Source organism: Carcharodon carcharias, chromosome 25, assembly GCF_017639515.1.
Source record: "Carcharodon carcharias isolate sCarCar2 chromosome 25, sCarCar2.pri, whole genome shotgun sequence".
NCBI lineage: Eukaryota > Metazoa > Chordata > Chondrichthyes > Lamniformes > Lamnidae > Carcharodon > Carcharodon carcharias.
Window position 1 is genome coordinate 46,933,662 of NC_054491.1, and position 19,268 is coordinate 46,952,929.

The window sequence follows — 19,268 nt, forward strand, 5'->3', positions numbered from 1 at the left end:
CATGACCACTGTCACCTAGAAGGGCAGCAGATACATGGGAACACCACAGCCTGGAGGTTCCCCTCGAAGCCACTCACCATCCTGACTTGGAAGCGTATTGCTGTTCCTTCACTGTTGGAACCTCCTGGAACTCTCTTCCTAACAGCACTGTGGGTGTACATACATCACATAGACTGCAGCAGTTCAAGAAGGCAGCTAAATACCACCTTCTCAAGGGTAATTAGGGATGGACTATGAATGCTGGCCCAGCCAGCGAAGCCCATGTCCCGTGAATGAATTTTTAAAAAATTATCAAAGGCTTTTAATAGTTCCTAGAGGCTGGTTGCAGATTCATTAATGCCTTGCACCTGGACAACATGACTTGCAAGATCACCAAACCAATATTAGAAAAAGCAGTAATCTGGTCTTCCTTTTATTTGTTTTTTACTGAGACCTGGTATACTGAAGTAATGTGAAAAGTCGCTTCTCAAGGATGCCAGATGTCCTATTGGATTTGATCCTTGGGTTGGTCTAAGTAGAGCTGGAAGTGTGAAATTGTTATGTTGAAGATGTTTAAAATATGGGTACAGGTTTTCAAGATGACATTGCCGTTGACCGCAGTATAAAGGATTTTCTGCACTTGTCGATTTTGGTGAGCTCTGCAAAATAGTGGTGTTCAGGTTTCTGGAAGAAAATTTTTTAGCAAATGGCATTATTTGCAGTTGCAAGTAATGAGGTGTTCAAATTCAATGCAGGCTTGCTGTTTTATAAATCGGACGGCCGTGACATTCCTGAGAGGCTGAATAACTTAGTTTCTTTCCAAACTCTGAGGTCGCATGTCGAGGCACAGAGTCGGGGATCGGGTTTAGCGATGGATTTTGTTCCAGTGGCATTTTTGACTCTGGATTAGTAAAAGGGTTCGCAGGACAAGCTTTAGCTCACCCTTGCAGGATTCTGCGTGCTGAAACTGGACTCTCAAGAGAGACTGTATAGCATCTTCTGCAGTAAAAATCTCTGCCTTCAGCTTCCAGGCTCTCTCCTCTGGTGCTTTACCTGGCAATTTTTCTCAGCAGCTTCAGTTGGGAGCTCCTTTCAGGTCGGAATTTCCATTGAAAGTTTCCTTTTTCATAGCCTTTCAGCATGAGTTGAGCGTTTTTGATCCCACAGATGCCATCATGTTGGGAAGGTGTTGGTTACAGTTCGTACCTGTTAAAGAAGTGTTTGTAGTCCTCTGTTAACAGCAAGTCTTTCATCAACTACTTGTAATATATATATGTATATATATATATGTAGTAAAGGATGTAGGCAAGGACCTATCTCCGTGCCTAGGTCTTAACATTTCTCTGTTCACCACCACACTGTCTCTAGGTCTGGGTCATGTTCGTCTTACATCGCCATGTGGGTGCTACTGTACTCAGTCCAACATTAAGCCTGTATGTGCTAGACCCTTATAGTACAATTAACACTACGCCACCGCCTCCCCTTGTTCACAGTTATCTTCAGCCAGAAGTGCCGAATGGATGATCTTTCTAAGCACTTTCCCATTTATAGATACCAGTCTTTAGCCCATTCGATTCACTCTGCATAGCACCAAGAAACATAGCTATTCAGTGCTGCAAATTCTAATCCGCTCATCTGATCCACTGCAGCATTTATGCTTCAAACAAGTCTCCTCCCTCTCTACTTCATCCAACCCCTATCAGCATGTCCCCTATCCCTTATCTAGCTTCCCCTTAAATGGATCTATGAAATTCACCTCAACTAATCCTGTGGTAGCAAATTCTACATTTCACTCTGAGTAAAGAAATTTTTCCTGAATTTCCAATTGCATTTAATAGTGACCAGCTTATGTTCATAGCCTCAAGCTTTGTTCTTGCCCACAGTGGAACCATTTTCTCTACCTATCAAAACCTTTCATAATCTCGAAGCACAATCCTGCCCTTGTTGGAATTCATTTGTCATTTACATGCCCGTTCTTCTCACCTTTCACCAGCCTGAGTTAATACCTTAAAGCCCTACCCTCTGATATTTTGTAGTCAGCTTATTATCCATTCTGCTCCTTGCCCAATTCTATTTGCTTTGACCTTAGTCATGAGCCTATCAAAGGGTCTTTTGAAAATCGAAGTATATCACATCATCTGAATGATCCATTACAATCCCTTTAGATTGGAAAATTGCAAAGGTAACCATCTTAAGAAAGATGTGATGGAGAATCCAGAAAACTGTAGACCCGTTAATCCATCACCTTCTGTGGAAAAGTTATTGGAATCTGCAAATTAGCACAATGTGTCTGAGTATTTAGAGAAGTTTGAGCTAATTACTGAGTCAAGATAGATTTTTAAAAGGTTGGTCATTTCTAGCAAACCCAATTTACTTTTTCAAGGAAGCAACTGAACTTGGAAAGTAGCAGATAATGTTCCATGTAAGACTATGTAAAATTAAGCTCAATGAATTAAACACGAACAATCCCCTAACCAGATAATTTAAATGGCAGAAAATGGATAGAAGTGACTGGTGTTGACCCCAAGTATCTATATTATGCGGAAACTAGTCACTATTTATTAATAACTTGGATAATCAGGGTGTTAAAGATCTGCAGGGCTATGCAGGTTTAGTTGGGGCTAATTAGATAACTCAGAGAGCTAGCATAGGCACAGTGGACTGAATAGCTTCCATCTTGCATCATTCTTTAATTGCTCACTATTTCTCAGGTTGGATCCCACCAGATGCACAATGTTCCAGACCTCATTATATCTTTGATGCAAACATGAAACAACAGCTGAATTTGAGTGACCGCCCTTGACATCAAGACAGCATTCGATCAAATTAGCATCAAGAAACCTTAGTGAAACTAAAGTCAACACATATTGATGGTAAATTCTCGGGTTGGAGTCACATCTGGCGCAATAGAAGGTGATTGTTGGAGGCCAATTATCTTAATCCCAGGACTCCACTACAGGAGTTGCTCAGGGCAGTGCCCTAGGCTCAACTGTCTGCAGCTTCTTCAATGATTTTCCTCCATAATAAGGTCAAGTGGGGATGTTCACTAATGATTGCAGAGTGTTCAGCTCCATTCAATTCCTCAGATGATGAAGCAATCCGTGCCCACATACAGGAAAACCTGTAAAGGAGCCAAGCTTACCTGATAAGTGGCAAGTAACATCTTCAAAAAAAAGAGAACCTAACCATCTCTTCATGGCATTCAGCGGCATTACCATCACCGAGTCCTCGACCAATATCATCCTATGGGCTACTATTGCTCGGAAACTGAACTGGATCAGCCATATAAATACTGTGGCTATAAGAGTAGCTCAGAGGCTGGAATTCTGCAGTCAGTAACTTACTTCCTGACTCCCCAAAGCCTGTCTACCATCTACAAAGCACAAGTCAGGAGTGTCATGAAATACGGTCCAGTACAGCTCCAGCAACAACTATCAAGATGCTCAATGCCATCCAGGATGTAACATCCCATTTGATTAAGATCATCTAAAATTCCCTCCACTATCAGCGTACTGTGGCTGCAACGTGTACTGTACACAATGCACTCGGTGATCCTATGACCTCCATAACCAGGACAAGGCATGGGAATACCATCCTCTGCAGGCTCCCTTCCCAGTCACACACCATCATGACTATAGTACTTTCATCACAGGAATATAGCAAATCAAGGAGAAGGCTCACCACCACCACCTGAAGAGGAACTAGGAATGGACAATAAACGCTGGTAATAACCACATTGTAAAGAATTATTAAAGAAATAAAACACGGAGAGGCGCAGATGGGATCTTATGTTCTTTCTGACCCTTTCTACTAGATAGGAACAAAATCACCATTTGTCAACCTAGCACCTTTTGATCCGGTGTCCTTTGGCACACTAAAATTACATTTCCAAAAGACCAGACAGGATATGTGGTGCTTTCCTGCAGTGTGTTTGCTTGAATTATTAAGTTTTGAACTGTAATTGTTGATTAATTTTGTTGAATCAGTGTTATGCTGGCAGTGCTATTCCTTCAGTGTATATTTGTAATTATACATTAACCACTAACATTAGATAGATACCTTCAACTATCAAATTTAAAATAGAGCAAACCCTTCTCAAACTGAACAGAATGTATTGTGAATAAGAGTGATTGTGTATAATACAATGACCTGGATTTTGCTGTGGTAATGACAGTGAAGCTCAGTATTTGCTATTATGACTCCACTGAAACTGATAGCGCTTTCAGGGGTTGGGCCATGTACAGAATAACGCAGAACTCAAGAAGTTGCTGTAAGTAAGCCTGTGCTCCTTCAGAAGGTAAGTTGTTGCAGTTTCCCCCAGACTGTAATCTCCATTGCGATCATGATTTGATTAGAGTTATCCTTTTTAATACTGTTAGCCTCGCTGTAAAAACCCTGGAAAATTTATACCCTGTTGACTGGGGTATAACTGGGTTTTTCATGGCGCAGTAACATAATTACTACTAAACACCCTCTTTGCCCCTGAAAAGCTAATTTTATATTTGTGAAATGTCAAATTTTTTCTCAATGATTAAAAATTCCATACTTTAAAAATATTCTTTTAACAGTCTGGATCTTTATTTCATCGCTAAATAGGCCTACATTTTTTTGCTATCTATAAATTGAAATGAAAAATGAAGGATTTTAGGTGCATTTAACTTTGTTTGATGCCTGCGAATACTACAATTGACTGCAAATTGGCGCTTGCTAACATTCCTGCCTCTGCACTCCAAGGCATCACTTTTATTTGGCACCGGATTTAAACAGCTGTGGGGAACGGGGAAATTCCCGACATGGATGGCTGGATATTTGTGGGCAGTTTTCTTTGAGTTCAGTGGTGAGCTTTGTTGCTGGCCACAAAATCTCGGCCCGTTTTGCCTTGAAGGGATAAATGGACTCCCCTCATCTATCTATCTTGAATGTAGCATCCTAGCGCTCAGCACTATTTTGCACTGCTTAACACTGGAATAATGTTCCTGTGATATTCCCCTCACACTTTTCCGATCCTTAATCGTAGTCAAAGCTAGTTTAATTTCAGATAGATTGGTTCTGCTCGACTCCAACACTGGTCCAGCTCCAAGTTCCATTTTTTCTCAGCAGTAGCAGCTCACAGAAAACAAAACACAACTGAATTGACAGTTCTGAGTTAGGTGAAATATAGGAAAGGTTAAACTTTTGAGTCTTGATGAGAGTGATTTACACTTCCTACCTGCTGTTTGTGGCTGTCTCTCTTGCTTGTGCTCTGAAATTATTGTCTCAGCTCCCTCTCTCCGAGAATGCGCCTGTTCCACAATGTCTCCAACTTTTCAAAGGCAAGGTCCCAGTACGCAGTGGCATTCTAACTGCCTCCTCTATTCAAATAGCTACAGCAAAATCACAGAACTGTTACAGGAGGCCATTCTTGCATGTTTCCTTTGCACATTGTTGTCTTAAAGAGGCATTTATTGCTCCACAATATAATTTTGCTGTCTTTGCCAAATGATAGGTCTCTTTATCACTGCAAATATAGTACAGAACATTCTGTGGTAGTAAATGATACCCATTCCTTTGAGACTGTTGCCTGTAACCACCACACCTTATCTGTTGCTAAACCCACACAACTTATTGCTTTGAAACCTTTGCAGGAATGCAGAATGGGTCTGCACAGAGCTAGGCGGTTGCATTTCTTGATATACTTTATAATTGCTGTATCATCACACACAGGACCCTGCCACTTTGAGAGTGCATTTTCTCAAAATTTTCTTTGAATTTTGTTTTGGGGTGATAAGTTTTTCATAATTTTTGTATTTTAATATCGAACAGGAAATCTTTCCTGTGGAGGCAATGAGGAAGGCTGCACAACTCGGGTTTGGTGGGATTTATGTTCGTCCAGATGTTGGGGGATCAGGACTATCACGAGTGGACACTTCGATCATATTTGAAGCATTGTCGACAGGCTGTGCAAGTACCACCGCTTACATCAGCATTCATAAGTAAGTTGATATGGAAATGACACCCAGCCCACAAGAAAGTTATCTACAGTTCTTTAAAGAAGCAACAAGGAGCAACAGATCCTCTCCCTGGTCTGTTATCACCAACAGTGCACATTTGTGCAATGTCTTAATAACCTGAGACTCTTTGCAGGAGGAAACAGAAACTGAACAATAGGAGGAGAATTAGATGACTTGACTGAATGCACAATGGAAGAGGCAGCTTTTGATAAAGTTCTTGAAAATGTAGTGGAGAAAGCAGTCAGACAATAGCACAGATGTAAAGTTGGGTGTGATCATTGTAAATATGGAAGCTGACCCCATACCTGAGGATATTGCTAAGAGACACTATGTGGGGATAGAAGAAGTGAAACCTTGGAACATTCGGGAGCCCACCATATGTGGGCAGGAGGAGAAACCATTGCAGGAGGTAAACTAACTATTGTGTCAAGCATGAGTTGAACCAAGTAAGAGCTGGCACATGAAGCCATGTGGAGAAAGGTGGAAAGGTTGACTATACAGATGACAAGGAGACACCACATTGTGTTTACAGAAATAAAGGATGTTCTTGGTGCAATAAAAACAGAAAATGCTGGAAAAACTCAGCAGGCCTGGCAGCATCTGTGGAGAGAAAAAGAGTTAATGTTTTGAGTCAAAGGTGACTGTTCAGAACTCAGAGTTCCACAGATGCTGCCTGACCTGCTGAGTTTTTCCAGCATTTTGTTTCTATTGCAGATTTCCAGCATCCTGCAGTATTTTGCTTTTATTTTAATGTTCTTGGTACCTTTGACCAAAATGTTTGAAGCTGCAGGCAGATTGGAAGCTAAACAAGGGATTTGAATAGAATGATGGGGAAGTCATAGAGCCATAAAGATCAACAGCACAGAAAAAAATCCCTTCCGTCCATCGAGCCTTTGCCGGTCAAACAAGTACCTAACTATTCTAATCCCATTTTCCAGCACTAGGCCCATAGCCTTGTATGCCATGGCATTGCAAGTGCACATCCAAATACTACTTAAATGTTATGAGGGTTTCTGCCTCTACCACCCTTTCAGGCGGTGAGTTCCAGATTCCCACCACCCTCTGGGTGAAAAAATTCTTCCTCACATCCCCTCTAGCCCTCCTGTCCCTTACCTTAAATCTCTGTCCCCTGGTTATTGATCCCTCCACCAAGGGGAAAAGTTCCTTCCTGTCTACCTTATCTATGCACCTTTGAAAATTTTATGGGAGGGATGTTAGCGTTTGGGGTGCTGGTTGGAGAATAGGACATCATTTGATGGTTAATGATGGGGTAGTCATTGGAGGTCACGTAGATGTCTGGTGCCCATAGCTGAACATCTCAAGGTACTTCATAAAGGAGGGCGCAGCAAACATTGAGCAGGAGCTAGGAGATGGATGACTTGGTTAACAGAAGCTTTGTGCATAACTAATGAGGTATTCCAAGGTGGAAGAGTCAGGAAGGAAATTCCAGAGTGCAGGGCTATGATGATTAAGGGTTTTGCTTCTGATGATGGAAAGGCAAATGCAAAGGATGTCAGAATCAGGATAGGGGATGATGCAAACAAGGACCTGGTACCAGCAAGAAGAGCATTAAAGAAGTCCAGTCCAGGCTTGAGGTACTAAAGGAACATGTTTTCATGATGATGGGAAAGTGGTATAATCAGAGGCGGGCTGTGTTACAGAAATGGCGTGGTGTTTGAAGCTAAGTTTATGACCAGACAGGTGCTAAGTTTGTTCACTGCTTTCAGTCTGAATCAACAGCTAGGGGAATGGATAGAATTTGGGGATAAGTACAACCTCCACAGGATTTCAAACAGGATTTGGTTTTGTCAGTGTTAAGTTCAAAGATGTTTAGTGTCAACCATAACTTGCCATCAGAGAAGCAGTGACATGATGTGGTAACAGTCCAGGTGAAGGGGTAAAGCTGCATATCACAGCCTGCATGTAACTCCCACAGGGATTTAGAAAGCCTGGAAGTAGAAACACGATACAAATTAATCAATTTTGCAGAAGATACTAACCTGGAGCGGAGAGGATATTAGGTTTGAAGAGGTGGTCAAGGAACTGTGCTAAATTAATTTCAAAAGAAACAAATCCTGACCGTTACTGAGAATAGCATACGAGTGACCAGGGAAGAGAGTTCCAAGAATCATTGCAAGTTCCAGCATAGAACTGATCATATCAACCATCAAGTCTACCATGTGCTTTTCTCCACAAAAGCCCCACGCTCCTGCACACTCTGAATACCTTGAATATTTAATTCTTTTCATAATTATCTTAAATTATTCTTGTTTCCACTGATTAGTGAGATGATAACACCTCCCAAACCCATGGCTTCCACCACCTAGAAGGACAAAGGCAACAGGTTTTTAGGGATACCATCACCTCCAAGTCTTAAAACTTGGGCATATATATCGCTGATCCTTTGTTTCTGGGACAAAGTTTTGAAGCCCTCTACCTAACAGCACTGTGGGAGCACCTTACCACATGGACACGTCACCATTTTCTCAGGGCATCTAAGGCTGATGAATGAATGCTGACCATGCCAGCAATGTCCATACCCTGAGATAGAAACTTAGAATTCTATAATCTTGTAACTCTACATAAACTTGTGATGCATTTTGGCAGAAGGGGTAGGGAGAGGTAATATAGACTTAATGAAACAGTTCTCAAGATTCCTCTATCCCTGGACAATCTAGGGATCCATGTGCACAGATCCTTGCAGGGGCAGGACATATTGAGATGTAGTTAGCAAAGCATGTGGGACCTTTGGCTTCATAATTAAGGTTTTGAGTACAAAAGTACTGTAACATTTCTCATTTTTCCTAGTTCTGATGAAAGGTCATCGATCTGAAACATTAATTCTGCTTTCTCTTTCCATAGATGTTACCAGAGGCGCTGAATATTTCCAGTGTTTTCTTTAGGAATGTAGGGAAGTTATACTGAAATAAAAACAGCTCTGAAGAAGTCATACAGAACGTTAACTCTGTTTCTCTGTCCACAGATGCTGTCAGACCTGCTGGAGCTTTTCCAGCATTTTCTATTTTTATTTCAGATTTCCAGCAGCTGCAAAATGTTGCTTTTGTCTTAGAAGCTATACTGAACATTTGTAAAGCTATGGTTAGGTCACATCCAGAATATTGCATCCAGTTCTGGCCACCACACTTTAGGAAGGATGTGAGGGCCCTTGAGAGAGTGCAGCAGAGATTTACCATAATGGCTCCAGGGATGATCTCCTTTGAGCAAAGCAGGTTAAGGGGAGGTTTGATAGAGATATGCATAACTATGACAGGTTTAGATAAGATAAGCAAAGAAAAACTCTCCATTAGTTGATAGTACAAGGACTAGGGGGCACATTTAAAATTTTGAGCAAGAGATGCAGGGAGATATGAGGAAAAACTTTTTTTTACACAGTGATAGTAATGACCTGGAGTGTGTTGCCTGTGAGACTGGTGGAAGTGAAGATGGTGAATAATTTCGGAAGGAAATTAAATGGGCACTTGAGGGGTCTATAAACTACAGGGATGGAGCAGAGGAATGGGAATGACTGGATTGCCCTGCTCAATTTGATGGGCCAAGTGGCATCCTTCTCCATTGTAATGACTTTAACTCTGTGTATTACACCATCTCTTAACCTTTGTTCTTCTAGTGAAAAATACTAGCTTGCTAAGTCTCTTTGCAACTGTAGCCCTCATCAATGCTAAAATCACAGTAAATCCACACACCTCTTTCCATTTTATGTCGTCCTTGTAATAAGATGCCCAAAATGATGCACTGTATTCCAACTGGAGCGAAGATACGGTCTTGTACAAGTTTAATTTATCTCTGCTTTTGTAGTCATTGCTTCTGAGCATAAACCAAGGCCTTCATTTGTCTTTTTTATGATCTAATCCACTTCGGTTACCTATCTTTACTGACTTGTTTACCTGCACACCAGATCTCTTGCTCCATTTAAAACCTTGTCACTTAGTGTGTTTCCTTTCCCTTTTCTTTCAAATATATTTTTGTTTTACATTAATCCGTGGCTGTCACCTGTCTTCATTGTTCAATCTACCAATGTTTGCAGTCTTTCAAAATCCTGGCCAGGATTCATATCCTCACTTTTGCAGCATCAATAATTTTGTATTCTCAATCAGTAAGTCCAGATAATTTCTGTTTGCAGTTAAAAGTAGCCCCCAAAACAGCCGCTGTGGAATACCGCATTTCTTTCCAGCTGAGGAACTTCTTTTTATCCCTCCCTTTTGCATTATGCCCTTCAACCTTGTCTATCCCAAAGAGATCACACACATTTGATTCCATGTGCTGTTATTTTTTTCCATGTCCTGGTGAGTTTTTGGGTCTTTCTATTTCTCTTAACTGAGGTACTATTATGATCCCAACCCAGGTTACCACTGGACAAGCCTGATCCCAGAGTGGAACCCAGTTTGATAGATCATAACTTTTAACTTGTTTGTTTTGATATGTGGAGAGTGGCTACTGAATAAAGTCACCGGAGTCAGCTGATGAACTTTTAACAAAAGAACTAAACATTCTTTTAACAAGAAAAGGTGAAGTATATTTGAATACTCCTTTACCCACAACTATACCTTTACAGACATATATAGATTTGTAAGGGTAACACAAGTTACAAATGCTATTTTATACTCTAGTGTTCAAAGTAAGTACACAGTCCATGTACAACAATAGGCAACCTGTGGTCAGACACACCACACCCTGAAACCAAGTGACAGATGCCATCTCAACCAGATGCTGTGGATCTCCCCACAACTCCCCCTAGATGCTTGTCACACCGTGAACCAACCCGCCTCACTGCATTCCGTCTTTCACACAAGGATTTCCAATCCCCACTTTTCAAGAACTCGCTGTGGAATCTTCTCCCAAACAGACGCTTTCTCTTGGACGCCTTCCTCAAGGGTTCATCTCCAGGGTTTTGAACTCTCCTGAAGTTCCTCTTCCCTGTGTCACCACATGCATTCAAGCTGTCTTCCATGCACTCCTTCTCATTGATTTCAGCTGTCAGCAGTACACGAGTGCTTCACATACCCATAGCAAGGAGTTACAGATCTTCAGTTGTCTCTTTGGACCTTCTTGTATCTTGCAAGCTGTTCTCACTTTAAATCTGCTTTCTGCAGCTTTTGTCTCTTCAAATTTGAAACTTGGAGCCTTTCTCTCTGCCCCTCGCTCTTAACTTCACTTAATAGAACCTTTTCCAGGTTCTTGGCCTTTCCTTTGACTAGAAGGTGGACCCCTGTTGCTAGGCAACAGCCCAGTTTCTCTACTCTTGTGTTTGCTTTACTTAGTTGCAACAGTCCTAAAACTCTCTTTAGGAATGCAGGCACCTTTTAAAGTGAAACTAAAGCTCAATTTGGCCTTTTCTTAATACACAGATACAGAAATACAAATCAAACTTAAACATTAAAGCTAAAGCTCATTCCTAACACACGCAAATACAAATATAACTTACTTAAACTATCTCTATTTCTTAACAGCACTCAAGAACTGCATTTCTTTTGGTTAGTTTATAGATAAATCTTGGCTGAGCCCAGAAGTATAAACAAGTTGAAAGCCTTTCACTTTAGCTGTTGGATCTATTATGTACCACCAAAAGAACGTGCTTCAATTTTTGAAAAGCAGAAGAACATCAGGACATCAGCCTATTGAGAAAGTTTATTAAACTAAAAATGGTCATGCCCATTTCCTTTTATTGTTTTCAGGATATGGGCAACGCTAGAAAAGTCACGTTTTTACTGTCCTTCCCAAGTTGCCCTAAGTAGGTGGTGACCTTGAACTATTGCAGTCCTTGTGATAGTCCTCCCACAATAGCCTTAGATGAGTTTTTCTGAGATATTTAACCGGTAACAATGAAGGAAAAACGTATGTTAAAAGCAAAATACTGCAGATGCTGGAAATGTGAAATAAAAGCAGAAAATGCTGGGAAAACACAGTAGGTCTGACAGCATCTGTGGAAAGGAAAGCAGGAGTTGACATTTCAAGTATGACCCTTCAGAGCTCTGAAGAAGGGTCATATGGACTCAAAACGTTAACTCTATTTTCCATTATTCCCCAGCTCCTTGAAACCCACCTTCTGTCATATACTACCAGCACATCTCCAACTTCCTTTTCACAAAAGTTCTTAAGTGTGGTGTTGCCTTCCAAATTTGTGTCCATCTTTTTTTTTAATCGTTAATGGGATTGGGGCTTGCTGGCTAGGCCGGTATCTATTGCCCATCCCTAATTGCCCTTGGTCAGAGGGCATTTAAGAGTCAACCACATTGCTGTGAGTCTGGAGTCACATGTAGGCCAGACCAGGTAAGGACAGCAGGTTTCCTGCCCTAAAGGGCATTAGTGAACCAGATAGGTTTTTATGACAATCAGCAATAGTTTCATGATCATCATCAGACTTTTAATTCCCCATTTTTATTGAATTCAAATTTCACCATCTGCCCTGGTGGGATTCGAATACAGGTTCCTGGGGCATTACCGTGAGTCTCTGGAATATTAGCCCAGTGACAATACCACTATGCCACCGCCTCCCCCATGTTTGTACCTCTCCAGTCAGAGTTTCGCCACCATCCCAGCACTGAAATAGCCCTCGTAAATTCATACATGAAATCCAATGTAACTGTGGTTATGAAACACCATCACTCACACTATATCATTCTCTTCCCATGCCTCTCCTCCACTCTTTAGCTCAGTGGTCCTGTACTTGGTTTGATTCTTATCTCTATATTCATAGCTAGAACATCTTCAGCAATGACTTCTCTTTCTGTGCTGCTGACACTGGAGTTTCCCAAGAATCTTGTGACAACCCCCACTCTTCCTCAACGACTCAATTTCAGGCTACCCTTTACCACGTGCTCCAAAGACATGTCAAATTCTGTACATACTCTGATGACAGCTCTTCACTACTGTCTCAGTTCCTCTGCTGCCTCTGTTGTCAAGTACTTGTCCATCATCCAATCTTGGATAAGCTGATTTCCTCCAGTTAAGACATCACCTTTGACTCCTGCTACAATCTCTATAACCTTGCACCAATTGCCACCCCGCCCCCAATCCACTATATGTAACTCCGTTTCCACCCCGTCACATGGATTACTTCTATACATCTCTGTAACATCACCTGTCTGCATCTCTGTCCAGCCACCTGGTGGTGAAACCCCTCATCCATATCTTTTCTACCTCCAGACTAGGCTATTCCACTGCTCTCCTGACTAGCTTCCTCTCCCCATCCTGCATAAAATTTTACTCATTCAGAACTTTGTCACCCATTTCCTAACCCACAGCAAGTACTGCTTACATGTGCTCACTGACCTACAATGACTCCTGGACCCCCAACACCACAAAATAAAATTTCTTATCCTTACGTTTAAATAGCTTCATGGCCTCTTCCCTTTGTCTATACTTTCTTCAACCCCTAACTTCAGCCCCTTGTACATCCTTGCCTTGCTCTACCATATTGGTCATGCATTTCAGCTATCTAGGCTTTGCCATTCTTGAATTCCTTCCCTAAACTCTAATGTCTCTTGACCCCTGCCCTCTATAATGTTCCTTAAATCCCAATATTTTACAAAGCTTTTCATCCTAATATCCCCTTCACTGCCTTGGCATCCATTTTTTCTGACTGTGTGCAGCAGCTAAGGATGTTTTCCTATGTGAAAAGTGTAAAGGCAAAACCAAAATACTGTGGATCCTGGAAATCTGTAATAAAAACAGAAAATGCTCCACTGTTGCAAAATTAACAGACTGCTTATCTGACATTTGGCATTGGGGGAACAAAGTTTTTCTCCAATTAAATGTTGGGAAGACTGAAGTCATTGTCTTCAAACTCTGTCCCCTAGTTACTGCATCCCTCCCCCTGACAACTGTCTGAGGTTAAGCTAGTCTGTTTGCAATCTTAGTGTCACATTTGCCCCACACTGAGCTCCAACCTCATTATCTCTGGTATCATTAAGGCTGCCCATTTCCACCTCTATTGTCTGACTTCACCCCCATCTCAGTTCATCTGCTGCTAAAACCCTTATTCATTCCTTTGTTACCTCTAGACTTGATTATTTGAATGCACACCTGGCTGATTTTTCCATATTCTACTCTCTTCCCTTATGAAAAGCTCGGTAACTTGAGGCCATCCAAAACTTTGTCATGCCTAACCTTGCAGCAAATCCTGTTACCCTATTATCCCTGTGTTACCTACCTTGGTTCTTGGTCAAATGCCACCTTGATTTTAAAATTCCCATCCTCTTTTCAAATCCCTCTATGATCTAGTCCTTGGTTATTTCTGCAATCTCATCCAGCCCCAGAACCCTCCAGGATGTCTGCCCTCCTCTAATTCTGGCTTCTTGTGCATCCCCAATTTTAGCTGTTCCACCATTGGTGATCATGCCTTCAATTGCCTAGGCTCCAAGCTTTGGAATATCCTTCCAGCGCAGCTACATAAGTTGATATTAGACTAGATGACTTTGTTTATAATACTTTGTTTTATAATGCTCCTGTGAAGTACCTTGGTTAGTTTTATTGTACAAAAGGCGCTAAGTAAATATAAGTTGTTGTTGAAATACTCAGCACAGCAGATTTGGCAGCAGTTGTGGAGAGAAATTAAGTTAATGTTTCAGGCTGGTGACGTTTCGTCTCAACTAGAGAAACAGATGCAACAGCTTTTGAGGTATAGTGGCAGGGAAATGGTGGGGAGGAGGGTGTGGAGGAGAACAAAAAGGGAAGGTCAGTGATAGGGTGGAGAACAAGATACTAAATCTCAGAATCGGGGGAGAGTGCAGGGCAAAATGAGGTGGCAACTGGAGAAGTAAAGAAACAAAAGATGTATCTAGAGGAGGTGTAAATGGAAAACCGCAGAATCATTAATTACGATTGTTCCAAAACGGAAAAAGAACAAAGACATAGGGCAGTAGTGAAATTCTTCAACGTATAATTAAGTCTTGGAGGCTGTAACATATTTAATCAAAAGATGAAATGCTGTTCCTAAGCTTATGTTGAGCCTCATTGGAACACTGCAGCAGGCAGAGGATAGAAAGATTTGATTGGGAACAAGGTACTGGAAGCTCGGAGTCACGTTTGCAGACTGAATGGAGTTGTTCTACAAAGTGGTCACCTATTCTGTGTTTGGTATTCCCAGTGTAGGGATTGTGAGCAGTGAATATCATATATTAAATTGAAAGGAGCACAAGTGAATCACTGTTTTACCTGAAAGGAACATTTGGGATCTTGGACCAGGGAGGGAGGAGATAAAAGGATAAAAGGTTTTGCATCTCCTATAGTTGCATGGGAATGGGAGGGGGTGTTGGCAGTGATTGAGTAGAAACCCAGGATGTCACGAATAGAGCACCATATTCAGAATGCTGAATGGGGAGGGGAAGATATATTTGGTGGTGGCATCACGTTGGAGATGGTGGAAAGGACGGAGGATGATCTGTGGAATACAGAGGCTGGTGGTGTGATAGGTGTAGACGTGGGGAACCCTATGGTGATTGTGGAAGTGGAGGAAGGTGTGAACGCGTAAGAGTGGGAAGTGGAAGAGATGTTGTGATGACCCTGTCGACAATGGGGGAATGGGGTAATTCTCGGTTGAGGAGAAAGGACGACAAATCAGAAACTTTGATGTGGAGGATTGCATCATCAGAAGAAATACAGCCTAGAAACTGGGAAAATTGAATAGAATCCTTACAGGAAGCATCGTGTGAGGTAGCTGTGGGAGTCAGTGGGTTTATGGTGTTCTTGGAGATAGAAGAAGGGAAGGGTCTGAGATAGATCATGGGAATATGAAAGAAGGGTGAAAAATGGAAGCAAAGTTGATGAAATTTTCCAGTCTAGAGTGGGAGCAGGAAACAGCACCAAAACAGTCAATGTACATACAAACATGCAAAATAGGAGCAGAAGTAGGCCTTTTGGCCCCTCGAACCTGCTGTGCTATTCAATAAGATCATGGCTAACCTGTTTGTATTTCAAATTCCGCATTCCCATCTACCCCCAATAACCTTAGATTCCATTGCTTAACAAGAATCTATCTACCTCTGCCTAAAAATATTCTATGACCTGCTTCCACCTCCTTCTGAAACAGAGTTCCAAAGCTGCACAACCTCTGAGAAAAAAATTCTCCTCACCTCTGTCCTAAAAGGGTGACCATTAATTTTAAAACAGTGCCCCCTAGTTTTGGACTCCCACATTAGAAACATCCTTTCCACATCCCCTTTGTCAAGACGATTCAGGATCTTATATACTTCGATCAAGTCATCCCTCACTCTTCCAAACTCCAGTGGAAATAAGCCCAGTCTGTCCAACCTATCCTCATAAGACAACCCACTCATTCCAGGTATCAATCTAGTAAACCTTCTCTGAACCACCTCCTAAGCATTTACATCCTTCCAAACTGCACACAGTACTCAAGATGTGGTCTCACCAAAGCCCTGTATAAGTGAAGCATAACATCCTTACTTTTATGTTCAATTCCTCTCGTAATAAAGGATAACATTCCATTAGCCTACTTGATTACATCCTGTATGTGCATATTAACATTTTGTGACTCATGCACTAGAATGCCTAGATCCCTTTGCAACATGGAATTCTGCAGTCACTCTCCATTTAAGTAATGCTCTATTTTTTTATTCTTCCTGCCAAGTTGAACAACTTCACATTTTCTCACATTATGCTCTATCTGCCTGATTTTTGCCCACTCAACCTATCTATATTCATCTGCAAACTCCTTATGTTGGCTTCACAACATATTTTCCTACCTACCTTTGTCATCTGCAAATTTAGCTACCATGCCTTCGCTCCCCTCATCTAAGCCATTGATATAAATTGTAAAATATTGAGGCCCCAGCACAGACCCCTGCGGAACACCATTCGTCACATCCTGCCAATCAGAAAAAGACCCATTTATGCATGCTTTGTTTTCTGCCGGCCAGCCAATCTTCTATCCATGCTAATATGTTACCCCCTACACCATGAGTTTTTATTTTCTGCAATAACCTTTGACGTGTCATCTTATTAAATGCCTTCTGAAAAAGCAAGTTCAGTATGTCTACAGGCTCCCTATTATCCACAGCAAGTTACTCCTTCAAAGAACTCCTTCAATTCTAACACCTTCCCCACAACAGACATCAAGCTAACTGGCCAAAAATTTCCTGTTTTCTGCCTCCCTCTGTTCTTGAATAGAGGGGTTATATTTGCTACTTCCCAGTCTGATGGACCATTTCCAGAATCTAGGGAATTTTGGAAAATTAACACCAGCACATCTACCTCATTAGCCACCTCTTTTAAGACCCAGAGACTTGTCAGCCTGCAGCTCCATCGGTTTGCTCAGTACCGTACAGCCCTAGTGATTGTAATTTCACCAAGCACCCCTCTCCCTTTCACCTCCTGATTTACAGTTATTACTGGAATGTTTTTTGTATCCTCTATATTGAAGACAAAAGCAAAATATTTGTTCATTTCATCTGCCATTTCCTTATTATCTACTATTAACTCCCCATTCTCACTCTCTAGGGGACCAACACTCACTAGTTTATTCCTTTTTAGATACCTGTAGATCTTGTTATCCATTTTTACATTTCTAGTTAGCCTCCTGTCATACTCTTAATTTCTTTCTCCTGATTAACCTTTTAGCCATTCTCTGCCATTCTTTATATTCTGACCAATCACCTGACCTGCCACTCATCTTTGCGCAGTTTATGCTTTCTCCTTAATTTTGATGCTTTCCTTAACTTCCTTAGTTAACCAAGAATAGTGAGTCCTCCTTTTAGAATTTTTCATTATCATAGGGATATGTTTATTCTGAAATATCCCCTTAAATTTCTCCCTATGCTTCTCTATTAATCTACCCCTAGCCTAGTATCCCAGTTCACCTCAGCTAGCTCAGCTTTCATGTCCACATAGTTGCTCTTGTTTAAGTTTTAAATACCAGTCTTAGAACCACTCTTCTCCCTCTCAAACTGGATGTAAAATTCAATAATATTGTGGTTGTTGCCCCCAGAGGTGCCTTTACTCTGAGATCATTAATTCCATTTTACACAATACCAAGTCTAATATAACTAGCTATTTGGTTGGCTCCAGAACGTGTTGTTCTAAGAAACTATCTCGAAAGCAGCCTATGACCTCTTGCTCCAAACTACTACTGCCAATCTGATTTTTTTCCAGTTTGTTTTCTATCTAGATCTTGTTGCACTGCCTATTTTGCCATGCTGTAATTGCATGGTGCCATCAGAGGTGGTGCAAACAAAGGAGGGTTTCCTTCGAACCGGAATTTAACCAGGTACCTAAGGATGCCAGTTTTACAGTCACCTACAGTCCTCTACTCTACCAGCTGAGCTATTTAAGGGGAGCCCAAAACACAGTGAGAAGCTGGAGGCACTCAAGCGAACCCATGATTATTGCCACCCTTATCACAAGCAGCTGTCTAGGTCACTATGTATGTGCCTAACAAGGAAGGAGATGCTACTGGATCTAGGTATCAGTGTATCAGCACAACTAAAATGGCAATCAGAACATAACTAGGGCCAAGTAACAACTGAAAAGGAAGGGGAATGGTCAAACTAAAGATTCTTGATGCATAAAATATGATTTCAATCAATTTTCTTTTTAAAAAGAACAGAACTAGCCCTGAATAATTGGCAAGTAAGCTGGTGGGGAAGCATTGCAACTGATAATAGGGTACATAGAAAGAAAGATTTACAACACAGAAGGAGACTGTGTAGCTCATCATGCCTATACTGGCTGAAAAAGAGCTGTTGCTGAAAAAAGAGACATGCTATCAAAGCTTTTCGTCTTGCACTCATCAGGACAGTTCTGAAGAATACCAATGGTATAAGGAACAACAATTTATACTGCATAAGAAGAGAATGTTGATTGGTTGGCAAGCAGAGCCTGACTGGTAGAGGTGTTGCCATAGAGAATGCACCAGGGAACAGTTAACTGCTAAGCTTTTGTTCAAATTCAAACCAGGCAGGTTAACTCTGGTCAAGGCATTGCCATGGGGAATGAGCCAGGAAATGGTTGTCCACCAAGCTTTTGTTTAGTTAAAAAAGGTGCAATGCATGGACATGCTCCTTCTGTCTGCAAAGGCAGGGCCCTGTGTGTGAATATATGTAACTTCTAGCATGCATAAATGAGTCACACTGCGAGCCTGGCTAATGAGCTTTTGTTAGTTTTCTGTGTAATTCTTAGCACAGTCAGGATTGTTTAGCAAGTGTTGGCCAATCATGGAATCACATCTCATCTTGGACACTGTTTTGAATTTTGCAAGCACAGGCTGGTTGGGTGTATGACCATACGAACTAGGAGCAGAAGTAGACCATTCGGCCCATTAAGCCT

The 19,268-nt window shown here is 41.4% G+C and overlaps 1 protein-coding gene across 3 annotated transcripts in view; it reads left to right on the forward strand.

The window, feature by feature from the left end:
- The window catches only part of acad8 (acyl-CoA dehydrogenase family, member 8), a 68,218-nt gene that overhangs the window by 11,197 nt on the left and 37,753 nt on the right, over positions 1 to 19,268 (forward strand). For all 3 annotated transcript variants that reach the window (XM_041174627.1, XM_041174628.1, XM_041174629.1), the window contains exon 3: positions 5,782 to 5,951. In XM_041174627.1, the coding sequence (XP_041030561.1) occupies positions 5,782 to 5,951 (170 nt within the window). The remainder of the gene's footprint in view (positions 1 to 5,781; positions 5,952 to 19,268) is intronic.